This window comes from Xiphias gladius, chromosome 18, assembly GCF_016859285.1.
Source record: "Xiphias gladius isolate SHS-SW01 ecotype Sanya breed wild chromosome 18, ASM1685928v1, whole genome shotgun sequence".
NCBI lineage: Eukaryota > Metazoa > Chordata > Actinopteri > Istiophoriformes > Xiphiidae > Xiphias > Xiphias gladius.
In genome coordinates this window covers 3,969,921-3,989,083 of record NC_053417.1, presented here as the reverse complement: position 1 = coordinate 3,989,083, position 19,163 = coordinate 3,969,921, and the positions used below count along the sequence as shown (strand labels likewise).

At 39.6% G+C, this 19,163-nt stretch overlaps 1 protein-coding gene across 4 annotated transcripts in view; it reads right to left on the bottom strand.

Moving 5' to 3' along the window:
- The window catches only part of lamb2l (laminin, beta 2-like), a 61,149-nt gene extending 42,485 nt beyond the window's left edge, over positions 1-18,664 (bottom strand). For 2 of the 4 annotated variants that reach the window (XM_040153050.1, XM_040153054.1), the window contains exons 1-2: positions 18,157-18,278; positions 4,870-4,947 (exon numbers count right to left, since the gene is read on the bottom strand). In XM_040153050.1, the coding sequence (XP_040008984.1) occupies positions 4,870-4,927 (58 nt within the window). In that variant the 5' untranslated portion in view covers positions 4,928-4,947; positions 18,157-18,278. Of the gene's footprint in view, positions 1-4,869; positions 4,948-18,156; positions 18,279-18,322; positions 18,483-18,540 lie in introns of those variants that run through there. The other 2 variants (XM_040153051.1, XM_040153052.1) reach the window with 2 other exon arrangements.
- Between the last annotated feature and the right edge of the window lie 499 nt (positions 18,665-19,163).

The window sequence follows — 19,163 nt, the reverse complement described above, 5'->3', positions numbered from 1 at the left end:
TTTAATTTGATTTGTGATTCCAAATTTGTTTTTGTTGTTAAGCAGCAATAAATTTCAGTTTTTAATTTTTGAGCTGCCCTGATTGAGTATCCTCACACTAGTATGCACTAGAGTTAGAGATTCACTGAGAATGATAGAAGTTACATCCAGATGTGTTGTTACATACTCTCCCCACATGCTGTCTAGACAAATACCCCTCAGCAGTCATAATTTACCCTCAGTTTTAATTAATGACTGAAGTTGTGTTTTGAAACAGACCACACATGCATGGAATGTCACTGCTTCTGTAAGATGTATGCCATTCGCAAAAGCTCTCTGTCTAATGGCTTTCTCAGAATCTGTCAGACTGTGCTGACACAGAAAAGAATGGTGTTTGTGTTGATAATTACAAGGCAAAGACATCATCTGGGCTCACACTCACATGTAAAATAGACTTATTTTTTCAAAAGATGCTCCTGACATCTGAGACGTGACAGTAGTGTTCACCTCCCTCTCTGTGTGGGCTGTAGGACTCATATCTTTTACTTGGTTTTCACCTGCCCCGACTAGCAAGGAGAACACCAGAATGTGCACTGATGTCATTATTTTCAGGGTTTTGTTTTTTACTGTATTTGTATTTGTAAATGCCTTTGTTCCTTTGTCCGTTGCACTCAAGAGTGTGCTTATGGGATATTTGGGATTTTATTGCAGAAATGACAATACAGCACAACAATAGCACCGGACGCACCGGACGGGGGAGGAACCTTAAGTGACCAGTTCCAAACTGGGAATACATGAGAATGTGTACATTCCTTGCAATCTTGTGAGTTATTCAAGACATTTTATAGGGTAACAAGAGCAAGCAAGAGAAAAAAACACATTTCACAGAAAGCAAGAACATTTGAAATAATGTGTCTTTCTTGCAGTGAAATGCAGGCAAAGACACTTTGAACAGAAACACTGGTTCGCACAAAAATGGCTGAGGTACTGGGGTAAAGCCAAAGGGGAACATACTGTAACAGCAGCCACCTGCTAAGTATTGGTAAACCATTTTTGAAAGGCATACAGCCTTAACTTAATGGCACTTTTCTATACTAATTCTATACTAATCTAGCTGTCTAGAAAAATGGGTGAACCTGGTACGAGCCCTTTGAGACAAATGTGCCTGATGGACACAAGAGGAGTTACAGTTCTTCACATAAGAATCCTGGACGACAATAAGAAAGCAAGGCTGAGATGCATAAGTGTGCCTTGACGTGAAGCCATTTGTACAGATGTCGTTTGATCCCAGCTGGTTTACCAGTGTGCGATTAGAGTGTAGTATGGGGCAATGAAACATACACACATGCACACAAATGAAGAGTTGCAGGTAAACACACCCTGAGGCATCTCCCCCCTATATACAGTTCTACGGCAGGAATGCAGGGACAGAGAGGAAAATGTTAATTATTAGAGAAAACATTCCAGGTGTCAGTGCAGTGGTTGCAAATGATGCAAACACACCCTCTAGTCCTGCTTATACACAGACTTTATACTTTATTAGGAACACCCTACTAATACTGGGTAGGGCCTCCCTTTGCTTTCAAAACATCCTCAGTTCTTCATGGCATGAATTCCACAAGATGTTGCAAATATTCCTTTGATATACTGCTCCATGTTCACTTGATTGCATCACATCATCCCAAAGGTTTTCTACTGGATTCAGATCTGGTGACTGGGGAGGCCACTATACTACATTCAACTCATTGTCATGTTCATGAAACCAGTTTGAGATGACTTTTGCTTTGTGACGTGGTGCATATCATGCTGGAAGTAGCCATTAGAAGATGGTAAATTGTGGCATGGTCAACACCATGCCACAACACCAATACTCATATAGGCTGTGACATTCAAACCATGATTGTCTGGTATTAAGGTGCCCAAAGTGTGCCAAGAAAACATTCCCCACACCATTAAACCACCACGAGCAGCCTTGACTGCTAACACAAGGCAGGTTGGGTCCATGGATTTATGCTTTTGATGCCAAATTCTGACCCTACCATCTGCGCGCCTCAGCAGACCAGGCTACGTTTTTCCAGTCTTCAACTGTCCAGTTTTGGCGGCCCTTTCGCCCACTACAGCCTCAGATTCCTGTTCTTGGCTGACAGGAGTGGAACCAGTCTGGCCATTCTCCTCTGACCTCTCTCATCAACAAGGCATTTCTGACCACAGAACTACTGCTCACTGGATGTTTTTTATTTCTGGCAGCATTCTGATTAACTCTAGAAACTGTTGTTTGTGAAAATCCCAGTAGATCAGCAGTTTCAGAAATACTTAAACCAGCTGTCTGGCACCAACAATCATGCTACAGTCAAAGTCACGGACATCACATTTTTTCCCCATTCTGATGTTTGATGTGAACATTTAACTGAAGCTCCTGACCTGTATCTGCATGTTTTTATACATTGCCATGCTGCTACATGATTGGCTGATTGGAGTGCTCTGTGAGCGTATGAAGGCCAGTTGCTAATAAAGGTGGAGCAAAAAAAAAACACGCTGAAGTGGATGGAATTACCTGTAGCCTACAAAAGCTCACGTGCTAAATTTAGTATAATATACATTTCCACATTACTAATAGCATGGGACCTACTGATTGCTATAGGGTACTTCACACAGAGGTCAGAGAACCACCTTAGGGGGGTTAAGAAATTTAAAAGATCATGATCTAGCCTTTGCAACTTAGATATTCATTCTTTCATTCATTCACTAATACATACTGCAGGACAAAGGCCAACTTATCCTCGCCGTTACTGAAGTTGCAAGTTTCCACTGTCACACATGCATGAATATAGTCTTTTTCCAGTTAATAATTAATATAGAGACTGACCCAGTTACCTCTGAGCTGGCAAGTTGGGAAAAGCAATATAATATACAGTACTTAATAAACCTTCATTTCATTGTGTGTGGTTTTGCAAAAAGTAAATAACTGTGAAACCCAAACATAGATACATAGGGGAACAAGGGGAAAATCCTACCAGTTAAACGAAGACGTTTAACATTGGCTGTGCCTTCTACATGTGTGTGGCCCTTTTCAAAAATGCCCTTCAGTCACCAATTAACCCCTGCGAGGGCCCATTCCACCTCAGATCTGCTGTCAGTAGCCTGTCATTTACTACACATTCCACAAATACCCCAGATTCTCAGTTTCTAAATCCTACAAGCTGACCTGATAAACCTGGGTTTATATGACCACGGGAGATTTAACATCATGAGTTGGATGGAGCTGTTCTGCCGCTACAAAGATAATTCAAAGTGCAGCAAATGTCCACACTGGAAAGCAGGTGTGGATGCAAGCATTTGTATCGACGGCAAATGTTTAAATGTTTAAATTTGAAATAAGTTTTCTAAGTAATTTAAGGTGACGCAAAATAGATCACCTTGTTTTATAAGCAGATCCTCAGCCACATATAAATAAGTAGAAGATTTAGATGAGAATGTCTTCATTAAGCACTAAGTCTGGTGATACATTTTTACTAGTGTCAACAAATCCCATGAAAAGACCAAAACCAACCAAATATTTTGTGCGTATCCAAAGCCTGATATATCTTATTCCTCTGCGCCTTAGAGCTTCATTTTTGTTCAAAAACTATTAAACATATCAGTGAGTCAACCTGTTGTACTTCTTCATTACCATGAAAATCACACACTGCAGTTTATTTTGAGTTTGATGCCATTAACACCAGAAACTACTACTGGAAATACTCACTAGTGTATCACTGTATCCCCAACAAATGGACTTTTTCCTCCTGTTAGAGTAGTTTTTGTTAAAAAATTACAGTGACCAGCTGCTTTAGGAAATGATTTAGCTTGGTCATGACTGCCACAGACATGGTAGGAAATCAGAAGGTAATGCGAGAAAGACTAACACATTGTTAGTTTTAGTCTTTTCATGGGACTTGATGACAATAATAAAAAATAAAACCTATAATATAACCAGCCTTATCCTTAAAGATAAAGATATAATAATAAAAATGTCTAAATTTGTTTGGACCAAAACCAACATATCAGTTCGCCATGAACCCCAATCTCTAAATTTATTGTTCAGTTATATCTAATAACAGAGCAATATTAGAGGTGTTACCAACAAAGTCAATGGAAAGATGTGACCAGAGTGGATTTGTTCGAGGCGCTATGAACGGCAGCAAAGACAAATCCACCTGAATTGAAAATGTTTCAAATTGAGTGACAATTTGCAATTTTCTTGAGTTGTATGAATTGTACAGAGACAGAAGCAGACAGGAGTATGTCTGCAGTACAATACATATGTATCGTACTTTTGAAATGGGGCCATCTAACAGACAGATAGTCGTTTGACTGTCAGTCAGGGACTTATCCATTGGCTGTTTGTGGCCAAAAAATACAAAATATACGCACTACAAAGCTACTGCAGTGGTCAAACCTGGCTGAAAATTCACATAACTTTGTATTTAAATGCAGCTTGCTTGTTATCTTGTGAGAGAGCGAAAAACATGGACCGTCAGACATTCAAAAAGAGAGGTACTTCAGGGTGCTTCTCACACCCAGGTTGAAAGCCAATTAATATTTACTTGATATTGTCCTATACTGTACTTTTTAGTTCCACAGTGCATACTTTCATTTTATATTCACATCTATGTCAGCTGCTGTGTGGTTAGTTGAATGAGATGAATAGATGTGTGCCTGCGGAGGTAAAGCCCGAGCCTTGCATGTGCTGGGCGATACTGACAACTCTCTTCTATGTTAAGTAGCTAAGGTTTGTTCAAAAAGTTGCTAGATTTGTCGCTAAATGCTTTTTTTGAAGAAAAGTTGCTGAAGGCGCAGAAAAGTCGGTAAATTAAACGAAGAAAAAACTGAACTATGATTTTGACTCACCCAGCATGAGGAGGCTCAGATGCACAGTCATGATGGGCATCAGGATGCCTGGATGCATGGACACCAGGCTGTCTCTTGCTGTAACAAACACAAAAAATAATTTGAGTGTGAAAAATAAATCTATAAAATATCTAAAGACCCCTCATTAGACACCCTAGTATAGCTACTAAAAGAAAAAAAGAGTCCACAGTCATCACAGTAGGCACTCTATTTAACACCAGTGGTATTGTTTGCGGAATCGTTTCTTAATATTAACAGCAATTTCCTGAAAAGAGTCCTTCCACTGAACTTACTACAATCACCATTATTTTTCACACTCAGCTTAGCAATAACAGGTCCACGCGGCCTCACACCACCTCTGTCAAAGGCAGTGGCACTGAGGGGAGACCCCACAACCCCTCGACACTCGATAGGTTTACACATGTATTAAGCTTCTGATTGCATTCATAACAATATGGTATTTCTTTTCTCCATATTTAGATGCATATAACAGCCAAATCAACAGCCTGAATAAACTTGTATCCCGGACGCTGCTTTACACGGGTCTTTACCTTCAGCCTTGAGGGATGACAAAACCTTTTGCTTCATCACGATTCAAATTAAATTTGTTTTACTTTGTGGTTCTTCGTTAAGATTACATTGGTCATTTATGCTCACACTACAGTGACATAGCACATGAGTAGGATTTGAAAATATATATCAATGTCCAAGGTAAAATGGCATTAATGATTTTAAATTCTTAAGAAATTAGTTCTTTTATGGTAGTGGTTTAAAATCGGGGGAATGAAACCCCCCCGAGAGGGTCAGGAGATGGTCACACGGGGTCATTGGAAGGGATTTAAAATGGATTATTATGAAATAAAAGCACACAAAAATATATTTTTTTTTTTGATTGAGTGCACAAAATACTTGCACAATGGCACCACCTGTAGGCTACACTCATAAAAAACACAAAGGTTACTGAGACTTAAATGCACGTTACTTCACCAGTCTGAAAACTGAAACTAAAAAACGGCCCATGGAGAAATATGACAAAAAGTAACTAGTGTATGGTTTAAATCAGACCTCTGACATTGAACGAAACCTGCTGCTTTACCACAACAAAGTCTAGTGGCTTTCCAAAGCAAAAGTTCTCAGTTCTCAGCTCAGAGAGGAGGTGAGGGTCTTTCCTCTTTGTTAGCTGCAAAATGTTCTGATAAAAAATGACTTGCCTTCCTAGCCCACATACATTTTGAACTGAATTAATGATCTGTGCGCAGGTCTTCAGGGTAAAAATACGTCACTCTTCAGCCTCTCAGGCAACATTGAAGCATGGATTAGAGAACTGTCGTTGTGGTTCACTCATCTGGACAATGATCATTTTCAGATAACGGTCAGGGCTCATCTCATTGGAATGAACATGTAGTTTTGTATTTCCCTTAAAATCAGACAATGTATGGTACAGTAGAGTTGATTAGAAATCCTTTTGCACTGAAAAAGTTGATAGGACCGGAATATTTTCATCCTCAAGAGGCGGTCGGACTGGTAAAAAGATTAAGAACCACTGCTTTATGGGTTCCGAAAATTCTCCTGCTTTTTACGCTAAATAAACCATCAAGTTTTTGCTATCACTACATAGCCAACATTAAGCTGTTAATGCTAATGTTTGCTTTGTAGTGATAGCAAAAACTTGCATATAGCACCTTTAAGAAAAGTTGAGAAGTTGGAGTTAAATGGTTTTCATAAACAACATTATGCAAAATTTGACCTTCGCTGAAATACTAATTATGTGGATGCGAAAAAACACTTAATTTCTGTACATTGAATTGCCTATTTCAGTGAAGCACTGCTTCATGCACAGTCAGATTTTTAAAACAGAGCCATTTCATATTTTTCCAGAGAGGGATGTATAGAAGGGAAAGACAAACGAGGAAAAAACGCGAGATGCGAAAGTATAAACAGAGAAACATGAAGAAAGAAAAGAGGGTGTAACTGATTCAAGATTTTTTTAAAAAGATCAAGGAGGACGGTCAGAAAAGGATTCAAAAGTTTCCCATGAGTCACCTGATGAAAAAACAAAAAGACAGAACTGTTCAGGTGTAACTTATTTTTAAGGAATATTCTTATTCCAAATTCAAAACACAAGACTGGAACCTGCTATAAAATGATTGATAAAATCTTTTAATACAGGAACTGACAGTACCCAATAACTATATTTGATTAAGTATATGTTGGTAGTTTGCTAAACATAGCAGTAGAATTAGCAGGATAGTTTCACTTCTGATCAGCAGAGAAACACAAAATACTGTTTTTTCATCTGTAAGACAAAGTGTTCACTTATGTACATTCAACTCGTTAGTTTTGTCTAAAATATAGATTTTGTTTGAATCAAGATTGGTTCTTCGGGTAGAGGGTATAGGTCCATCCTCCTATCCATCATCGCCCTCGAGGGCTGGCAATAGAGGACTTGTGATAAGGTAGGGTAGTAAATACTCTTTTTTACCACCACAGCCCTGGTACAGAGGGGCCCCTCATTGCACAGTCTCTAATCTGTGTCTGAGTGGGGACATCTGCAAAGAATTGCGAAGCCTCTTCGTCACTGAAGAGCTCTAGAGATGAAGTGACTGGCAAATAATTTAATACAAGAATATTACAATATAGCCACCTTCCTTCATTACACTTATTGAAAATCTAAAGCTGCTAAGAGACATGAAGATATTACTTTTTAAAATTAACGGTATATTATTCTACAAGCCATTGCTAAGGATTTGAAAAACCACTTGCTGCACTGTTAAACAACTGCACTATTGTTACATTTTAACAGCTACATAGTTAAAGGAGTTTACAGTTTAGCCACAGGCGACCTACAGTGGTGGTGACGGCACAAGGTCGCATTTGAATCTAAAATCTTCCCCGCTAGAATTATCCACAGAAAACACATGAATGTAGAAAGAGTTTCAGTTCCTGTTTTACAAATAAATAAAAGACTAAGAAAACAGTATAACAGTAACAGTCACAGTGCAATATTCATTATCAATCCATTGTTCGCAATAACTGATTCATCCCTCATACTCACACAGCCACAGGCCACTTCACTCTCCTCTGCACTGCGTGGTCAGAATTGCCCACTCTGTCTCTCTGCAGGCCAATTTTGCTTGACAGTGGGTATGTGTGTGTAGATTCGCGTATTCCAGCGTGCACATGTACAAACCCTGGACCCCAATGTGTATATTTACGCATGCATGCACATGTGTGGTGTGTATCTGCGCCAGAATGTGTAAAACAAACTTGAAAGCACAACTGACGGCAGCGATGTAAAAACAGAGGGAACGCAACCGGCCAATGGTAACACAGTATATGCGGGACCCCCTTCATTCCTCTCCTCCCTCTGGCTCCCTCTGTTTCGCCTACCCTTGCTCCCTCCAGCTCGTCACTGGGGCACTGGGGTGAATGGGCAGCTATTCTTATTCTAATTCCTCTGTCACTCTGTGGGTCACTGGCTGAAAGAGGGGAATGGTCTCCAGGCTTTTGGAATGCACCACCCCTCTCTTTTGGACATGAAGGGAGAGTGAAGGGCGAGAGAGGCAGAGGAAGTCAAAGAAAAAGAGAAAGGGAGATAAAAGAGGAAGAGACAGAAGAAGAGGACGATGCTAAAAGGAGGAAAGCTAATGGAAAAAAGGAATGAGGAAAGAGATGTGACACTGTCAGTGACAGAGAGACATTTTGGGGTAAATTAGGCCACAGAGCTTCAGTACAGCACCACAAACGCATAACACTGCTTTCATGGCACTTAGCAAGAGGACCCGACCAACAGATAAAAGCCTCACCTCTGGTCTGACCAACCCCAATTAGTTCTCTGCACTAAAAGATAAAACTGCACTCTCCTCAAAGGTGGGCTTATCACAAAGTCAAAGACATACCAGCACGTACACACACACACACACAAACACACACACACACACACACACACACACACACACACACACACACACACACACACACACACACACACATATTGAATTGCTAAAACAATCGTTCTGCTTTTTTATGGGGGGTTGTGCGCCAAACAATTTCTTGGCTCTGAGCAGTTGCCAGGCAACCAGGAGAGACGCCAGGAAGTTACTGGTCCCAGCCAAGAAATAGTCGACACATAGCCCCCCTGTAAAAGGAATTGTCATTTTTTTATACTTTGATTTTTGTATGAATTAAACATACTAGATATATTGTATTAAATACCGTGATTCAGCAGCACTGGTAGGATAATTTTGTTATGGATAAAGACAGCAGACTTACGGATTCCCACTACCTAACTAGCTGCTGGCTGCAGCTTTATATTTAGCATACAGGTCAGAGAGTGGTATCAATCTTCTCATCTGATTCATTGAGAGAAATGCAATAATTATATATCCAAAACTATTAACTATTTCTTTAAACGTGGAGTTTTACACTGTTGTAATGTTTGAACAAAGAAGATAAATGGCAAACACAGTGCAAACTGCTGAAGAATTATACAGTATGTGCTGTAATATAGTGGAATTTCACTTTAACAGTTTATTCAAGTTAAGCACTTGCATTTGGTGTTGATTCGTCCCTGTCACCTCCAGTTAGACCGAAAAACAAGGGATGTGACAAATCAGCTGGGTTGAGGTATCAGACTGGAGCCATGGAGGTTAACTCCATTCACAAGGCTGAAGCAACTCTGGTGCCATGACTAGATTAGAAAAGAGAAAGGAGTGGGAAAATGCGTGTTTGTGCGTGTAAGATATCTGCATGTACGGGTAATGTACATAAATGTGTGGGATTCAGGATAGACAACTGAAGAACTGCAGGAGAGAATGACTCTCACATTTGTAATGCTCTTGTGATGTGACCTTTGACCTCTGCTCTAGCGGGAGAAGGAGAGGCTGACTTAATATGTCACACAGCAACCACAGAGGAGGCAAGCAGAGCTACTGGTGCACACTGTAGGCTAAATAAATGTTTAGATGTGACTGTGTTTTGCCTTTTTGTATACTTTTTAAACATCACAGGCTAAGGTTTGGATTTATCGTATGTGTCTGCTTGTTTACATGGATATACATATATATATATATATATATATATATATATACACACATATGGATATATATATATATATATATATATATACAAACATATATATATATATATATATATATATATATTAATTACATGGTTCTGAATGTCTAAAGAACCTTGACAGCCAGTCAAATCATATACAGTATAAGTGAAGGACAATGGGCAAATAAGACAATGATCAATATCATTAGAGGGGGGCTAAGTTGCAGTGCAGTCAATCAAAGACCTTGAACAAAGACACTGACATAAACTCACACACACTATCACTACAATAGGATAAGAGGAAACCTGTACAGAGTGTAGTTCCACCTCTATAACGTCTATGCAGCAGTCAGACCAAGCCAAGAAATCTTGAGACAGTAGTCCAAACAATCCCAGGCTCCCATATCTTTGAACTCAATAGCACGATAAGCCTGACTCTGTGTGTGTGTCTGTGAATTTGTGTACACATCAAATGAAGAGCTTCAGTCTGATCCACTGAACACACTGCCAATGCGCTGCAGCTTGAGACACTGTTGTTAAGGTATTGTAAAACAAGGCTGGGCTGGAAATGGTACCGGATCATTCAGATGAGATCATGCAGGAAGTTTGCTTTCCTTATACGGGCAGGTGACTCAATATCTAGAGCAGCTGCTACCTGCACAACTGTCATCTAGACCAGAGGTTCCTAACCTTATTTGTCTGATGTATCCCCACAGCCCTGCCAAATGAATTCAAATACGCCCACATCTATAACCCGTCATGTTCCAAATGTGGTCATTTGAACTGATTTGAAACTGGATGTTATTTACCACCATTAACTATATAAAAGTGGATCTAGTCATAATATTTTCTTCATACTATTTAACGAGGTTTAGGCCAGACTCACCTTTTACATTGGTTGTACTGGTAAGCCTATTTTTTTCATTTAGTTGCACCAGCACATAATCTAGGTGTATCAAAAATTTTTAAACTCGCCTTGAGGCGGCACAATAATACACTTTAAGCGTTACCTTTTGTGGCCATTTTATCATATTTGGTCCACGGAAATTGGACAAGCCATTCTTTGCGAAAGGCATATACAGCATTTTGTCCTTTTTGTATGTTGTAGGCTCTGCCTATGGCTCAGAGTAAGATGAGGCCATCTCTACCGAATATGTTTGGTCAGAATTAGGCATCTTACCAAGTAACTAATTTACTCAAGTACTATACTTAAGTGCCATTTTGAGGTACTGGTTCTCTACTTGAGTATTTACATTTTCTGCTACTTTATACCTCCACTCCACTACATTTATTTGACAGCTTTAGTTACTGTTTACTTTTAAAATGAAGATTTTACACAATGGATAATATAACAAGCTCTTAAAATACAGCACATTGTTTAAGATTAAACCAGTGGTTTTACAACCTTTTGCACTGACGTCTTACAAAAAGCACTGTGTAGTTGTCAAATTGTTATGAATTGTTAACAGCACCACCAAATAGGGATTTTTCCTTCTAATTCCTCACATGGTTTCATTTCGATAAATGTTCAAATCTAAACTATCTAGTCTAGCAAATCTAATGATGTCAGAGAGATGAAACCAGTTCTTTTACTTTAATATTTTAATGACATTTTGCTGCTAATACTTATGCACTTTTACTTAAGTAAGGATTTTTCATGCAGGACCTTTACTTGTAATGGGTATTTTTAGGGATGTGAATCAAAAACCGGTTCCAGTTGAAGAACCAGTTCCAAATTGTCCAAACCAACAGAATTGTATGCCTCCGAGCTTATCAATTCAAAAATGCAACTGTACGTCACAAATACTTGGTACTGTTTTGGGGTAAATTTCTCTGCAATGCCTGCAAGGTTTGTCTGCAGGTTGTGCAGCTCTTCACCAAATCACCCCTAAAGCTCACTTATTAAAATGTTATATCTTGTTTGTTTAATCAGTAAAAAAGAAACGAAATGTAAAAATGACAGGTTGTGATTTTACTGAGGGGTGTATGTGCTGTATCATTTCTTAGCTTGGAGCAGTGACTTTTGCCCCGTGTCACCATGAGGTTGCCAGACAACCAGGAACATGCAGAACAGAAAATGTATATAGAAGTTGAAAATGTTGAAGAGTCAGACTTTAATGCCATATTATCTATATACCCGATGAATAAAATGAGAATATTACAAGATCTCATTACACAAAATTACACCAAATAATTTTGTGTAGGTTGCAAATATTCTTCTCTTTTACTTTCTACTGTCTGTGTCAACAATATGAAATCCTCTAAGTCAAATGGATTCATTTCTTGATGTCCATATTCATTAGAATGACTCAGTTCTTCTGAGTCATTTTAAAAATTCTTAAGTGCACTTTTGCACCGCATTTAAAAAAATGAGTCAAAGTAGTGGCAAATTACTGAAAAACACCTTGAAGCCACAATGGGTGCTTCTCCCCAAAGTAGGCTGAGTGAAAATTGCACAGTCTTTATGAAGTCTTTATGAAATTATATCGAGCAAAACACCTCGTGGTGTCATACAACCACCATCTTTAACATTAAGTGCTTTAAGTGGTTTGTCTCCTCTCTTATAACGTCTCTGGCCCAGTGCCTACTCCATTAGATTTAAGCAACCCTAAGATAACATCTATGAACTGAAATCTACAATGAAAGCACTCAAAGAAATGATACCATAAGAACCTAAAGTAAGACGTTAACTCTCTACCACTCAACAATGCAAACAACTGCTTGATTTGACAGAAACAGACCACCCAAACACAACACCTTCACATAAAGGGATTCAGTTTAACCATAGTGTCAAACAAGGAGGGAAACGTCTTCCCTTGAAACAACTTCCTAATCCGCTCACACATCATCAGATCATCACTTGTGGAGCCATAGGAAATCTCGTAATACTGTCTGGATATTTGCTTCATGTCTGCTGGCATCTTACAAATGGCAAAAGAAGGATTACCATCAAAGATAATTCTGCATTTCAGGATTGCAGAGAAAGAGTTAATCTTCCAGTGTGAGATGCACTGCAGATTTTCACTGCTACTGACCCAGACCTCAAATAAAGCACACCTAATACTTGCTACTGCTTGGCTTACTTGGCTTTTGTTCCACAACACATATGTACACAAAGACACACAATGGAAAGTGTGTATGTGCATTCCTGTTCATACACAAGCAGTACAGTTTGTTTTTGCCTATGTTATGCTCTCTTATTCAACGCGACAGCAACGCTCAGATCTCCTCTGAAATCAGTAATGTTTTTCAATCCTTTTTTTTTATCAAAAAAATTAATCTTTAACTATAAACACACTAAAGACACACCTGCAAAGCCGACAAAACCTCATGCAAGGGCATGACCAGACAGTAGCCAGTGAGGAGGTCTCAAGGTGATAAAATTGCAGACACACACCAACGAACACAATCACCACATTCATGTTTGGACTAGAAAGCTAGAGAATCAGTAGGTGAGAGGTGGAGGTGAACAAGGCAACGCTGAGTTTGGCCCAGCACTAAGTCCTTTGGAGAAGGTCAGTAAAGTGGAGATAAGCTAGGCAGCGCTTTAGCTGAGATCACAGTCCGGGGAAATAAGTGCAGTGTGGTACACTGCTTAATGACATCATACCTTACAGGTATATATGAGTATTTTCAGTATTTAGAAAGGCAGGAACTTGCTGGAAACAAGTATAATTACTGTTTATTTCCAAAACCACACACACATGTTCATAGGCATCTGTCAGCAACCATAATGCATGGATTTCCAGTGAGAAATGGCTGCTAGATACCAGATCACTAGATGCTTAATCTCTTTCTTCACTCTGAGCTAACAAGGAGGTTTCCTTCTTGAGCCATTGAACATTTTCCACCCATTACTTTGGAGATTCCTGCAGTCCCAGTGATCCTGGCTTATTTTTTATCCCATGTGCATGCAAATCTCACAGTGACATCACTTGCAAACCCGTCTATAACTTATATCAGTTTGCTAATGGTTACTATTCTGCACTGTATGCAACAAATTCCCCTCAAGACATTTGCATAAACTGAAATTTCTGAAAATAAAACTGCAGTTTTAGGGGTCAGTTTCCTTCACTACATTTGGTAATTAACATCCAGCTGAGCTAAACTGAGCTGAGTGTATTTTATTTCCGTAAGCTGAATATGAAGGTACATGCTTAGTGAATTAGCTACTTGGACTTGTTATTGACACTAACATATCAATAACAATCTGCACTTGAAACTACTAAAGATGTTTCATGACCTAATCTAAAAAGCAAAGGGGCAATCAGAGCTTCCTGCCTTTTCAGAAGATTTGCAGGATGTTTGTCCTGCTTTTTCACTAACAAGTAAGGAAATTGTATTTCCTGTTATTGATGAGACCATAGGTGATGATTTGATTCACATCGCCATCAGGCATTTCCAGTGTAAACTGCCCATCTGTGTGTGTATGTGTGTGCAGGAGAGGGAAAAATAAACACCATTATAGAAGCAGAGATGCCTTACACCCTAAGAAGTAAGTAGCAATGATTGCAGCGCATCAGACTAGCTGAGAGCCATAAAAAAAAGATTATCACATTGTGTTGTGAAACAGTTAATGCACTGCATTTTTTTCTTGACACCACAAAAGCTTCACAAAAGCTAAGATGTTGTAAAATTGATACTTCTTTATCTGGTGATTAGTTTAATTAAACAATATGAAGGCATAACTTTTAGACAGGAAGACAACAGACATGAAGAGACAGACATGAAAAAGAGGCAATAATAAGAGATAATAAGAGTGGTAATAAGTCATTCTTGTCAGTGTGCTGCAAAGAAGGGGATGATTTGTATCAGGGGACATGATTATGAGTGTCTCAGCCTGCAGAGGCCCTGACAGAGGCTCAGATATCAAAGACTCAATGACAGAGTGAAAGGCGGCCGATGGCAGCAAGAAGTTTCCTGATCTATAGATTATCCAAGCACAGAGGGAGTGTTGGATGATAGGGCCAGAAAATTTTATCTTAATTTTTTTCAATCTCATGGACAATTCACAATTTCAATGCATTTTTTTATCACTACATAAACTCCAGACAAAAAGTGATTCAAAAACAGTTTTCTTCATTAAAACTGTACACCTTTCCCAAGGTACTAGGGCTATATTTGAAAGGCCAACAAAAGAAAACAGTGTAAAAAAAAAAAACACTAGGAGCAGGTATGATAGCCGCAGTTGCCAGGGTATCACTGTGCATTATTTGTTAGCAATGCCCATACGAAAATATTAATAATAATAACATTACAACAAATGAACAAGTTGTATTTTGCTTTTTTGTTGAGTAAGAAATGTCTCCAGAATGTTATCTCACAAAAAAATGTTTAACTAACTGAAGTTGAATTCAGCTGCTTTCTGTGGTTTTGGAATTGGGATGGGAGCTAGCATCTGAGTCTAGAAGAGACACACATTCCACTGCAAGCTTCTGTCTGAGGTGCTGCTCCCTGTGGTTTGTTCGACATCCGACTTTGCAAAACCAAACTATTTATATTCCACTTAAGTAATATGACTACCTTTCTTCTGTCTTATTTTGTCAGTGACAGCATTATTCAAGAGTGTTTGACTGGCAAAGCTCACAAGCATGGGTGTCTCCAAGGAAATAGCAAGAGCTTACGATACTTTCATGACTCCAGAGAACTACTTCTCCTTGCTAACGCTGGTATTGTGTTAGAAAGAGCAGAGGGAGCACAGACTGTATCTCAGTTTTGTGAATTAGGCATTTTTCAAGTTGTGCAAAGACAAAAATTCAATTTAATCAAATGAATTCGATATGTCACCCAGCCCTTCACAGGGGAACATTCAATTCAATTCAATTCAATTTATTTATATAGCGCCAAATCATAGCAGAGGTTATCTCAGGGCACTTATCATGTAGAACAGGTCTAGACCGGACTCTCTATAGTTATATTTACAGAAACCCAACATTCCACCATGAGCAAGCACTTGGCGACAACGTCAAGTAAAAACTCTCTTTTAACAGGTAGAAACCTCGGACAGAACCCGGCTCATGGTGGGGGGGTGTCTGCCCCGACTGGCTGGGTTGAGAGAGAAAGAGAGAGAGAGAGAGAGAGAGAGAGAGAGGGAGAAAAGAAATACAGGGGGGCATAGCACTTGTAGATGTATAACAAAAGGATGTGTAACAACAATGAGACTAATAATAAAACTAATAATTATAATAATAGGGTGAATAATAATACTAATAAAGCTAAATATAATAATAGTTGATAATCATAATATTTGAAGCAGTGGGTGTTCATTGGGGCAGTAGGTGGTTTGCAGTCACAGATCCAGACTCTATAGCACCAGGGGCAGACTGGGCACCACACTAAATCCTCTTTGTCTCTCTCAAACATACACACACACTTGTCATATGTCAATTGTAAGGACATCTATTGGCATAATACATTGCCCTGCCCCTTACCCTAACCTTAACCATCAAAAAATAAATGCCTAACCCCAACCATTACCTTAACCCTAACGTAAACCTAAGTCTGAACCTTAAAACCAAGTCTTAACCCTCAAACAGCCCCTTGAAGGCATGCGGACACCCAAAATGTCCTTACTTTCCTGAGCACTCATAGCTGATATATTTAAAAAAACATATTTTGGTCTATCGATGATCAATTAATAGAGAGGCAACGCAGCCCCCAACCAGTGCTTCCCTTTCCCACATGGCCTGTTCCACCATATCGGGTTTGAAAGACTCGTGGATCCTCTTAACCCTTCAGGTTAGAGTTGATCTCAGCAGTAGGGCGAGAGGCCAGGTCCTTGAGCTGATTAAAGCTAGACTAAGCCTCCAAGGGCCATGAGAACATTTACTTCCAAACACACACGACTAAACACCCTGACAACCTGGTGAAAAGAAATAAATGGCATTATGGGATTCTTGAATTCCAAAGAGAAGAGCAAACTTCTCCTCATTGAACAGGAAAGTTAAAAAAATGAAAAAGTTCACTTTTCTAGAAATCCCCCTCACCTGAAAAGCACCTATTAGGAGAACACACTTTTTAACGTTACACTGCGAAATTTATTGTTACCTAGTGTGAGCTCAGGAGCTCAACTGTTTTAGAAACAACACAACATGGTGTCAGTGAAGCTGTTTGCTGTTCACCTGCAGCTCGCGCACACACACACACACACACACACACACACACACACACACACACACACTGAAAGTTTTCAAATAATCCACCACACAAAATATTAAAATCCAATATTCAAATATGTTTCATTTCAAAAATATTTAACAACTGGTCCCCTATTTCACTGAAAAGTCCATAGTCAGAGTATGTGCATCACTCCTTTGTAAGATATATACTGAACACTGGATGACGACCAGCTACCAAACTAATCCTGCTCTTCTGCACACACCTTAAACCTTGACTACCCTTAAGGCAAGCACCGAGAAACTTTTTTTCCCTCAGCAGATAAATGGACAACAGCCCCCTGGTGACTACACATAATCACTTTGAACAGTGAAAGTCACACATCACACTAGCAATGAACTAACAATGAGAAAAAACACATTTTTAAGTGGAAGGGGACTTTAGGCTGCACTTGTCACGTTGCATCTGCTGCTTCAGACTTCCCATTAAAAAACACAAATATTCCAAGTGGCTCATCCAGTGGCACTCAGTCACGTAAAACGTTCATAAGGACGATACAGAGTTGTAGCAGTTTTTCAGGGCTTTAGCAGTCTAGAATTAATCCCCTGCTGCATGGCTAGATCCAAATCCGACTGCTACTGGTTTTTTTTGTGTGTGTTTTTTTTTTTTAAATTAAATAACCAGGTCATTATTACTAGTTTGTGGCTATATTTATTGGGGCAAAAGTCTTGCAAAGAAGCAAAACCGTGGTGTTTATCCACCAATACTTTCTTTTTAAAACGTGGTCCATTACATAAACATGACAGCAAGCTAAAAGCTCAAACGATTAATTAGCCTAGCATAAAAACACCACAAAGTACGCTCCCTTAAAATTCACATTTTCAGTCCCAGTAGGATTATTACAGCATGCACCATGGTGCAACAGGCCACAGTAATAACACAAAGTTCATATAAACTCGCTATTCAGCAAAGACAGCAGCGGACATTCACGGCCCCTGTAGAAATATTACGGTTAATATCCTGTACAATGGAGTTTTTCCGTTATTGGGTTTCACTGAGGAGTGGTGTGGAGAGAAATGTTAGCAAAGACGTTTGAAAAGATGGAGCGCTCACCTGCTCGGTAGTTTTATACGACTTTCTCTCTTTCTTTCTCTCTCTCTTTCTCTCTTTCTCTCTCTCTCTGTCTCACACACACACACACACACACACAGACACACACAAACCCTCTCTCTCTCTATCGCTTTCTTTCTCTCCCTCGCACACACTCCCACACACACACCGCTCGGCTGCGCCGCCCGTATGAGCTCGGTCTCCGGTCTGCAGCGGTAGCCTACAGTAGAGGGCTCTGCCGCCCGGCGAGAGGTGGAGCCCCGAGTGCCACCGGTAGTTTACACCACTGCCCCGGGGAAACAGGAGCAGGTAAGGCCCCATCCACAGCGCTGGTCCCCACCCAGTCCTGTCAGGCCAAGCACACTGTTGAAAGTGGAGATTACTCACAAATTCCTCAGTGCTGAAAAGTCTTGAATTTTCTCAGAGCTATTTTCTGTCCGAACGCTAATTAAAAGATGTGAACTTTAGCCTGACTGTCACTTGCAGTCAAGCAAGCAACCATACAAAAGGAAAATCGATATAAACTGGGTGGGTTGTTAGTTAGTTTTTTTGATTTGTCTTTTTTTTTTTGTTTGTTTGTTTTACAGGATGAAATACATTTAAGCGACCCAGTAAGCTGAGACAGTGGGACAGTATGTACACCAGGACCCTGAAACTGAAGCAGCTAAATAGAACTCAGCCCTCGTTCATTGTATTACTTACACCTGAGTTTCTCCTGCTGTGTCATGACAAAATGTCTTCTGTGAAAATGGCCTGTGTATAACATGCTCCGCGATTCTTAAATTGCTGTCTGCAGACATTCGTTCACTGGCCTTTCCACGTTTTTTTGTGCCCCACTGTATTATGGGCCCCTACCACACACACCCCTTCCCCTGACAGCATTGACCACTCTGTAGACATACATTGTGTCAGAATTGAAGTTTCAAAGTATTCCAAATCGGAAAATCAACAGACCTAATTTAAATCGGTTTGAAAAACTTGATACCACTGGTAGTGCTTTATGTGTATGT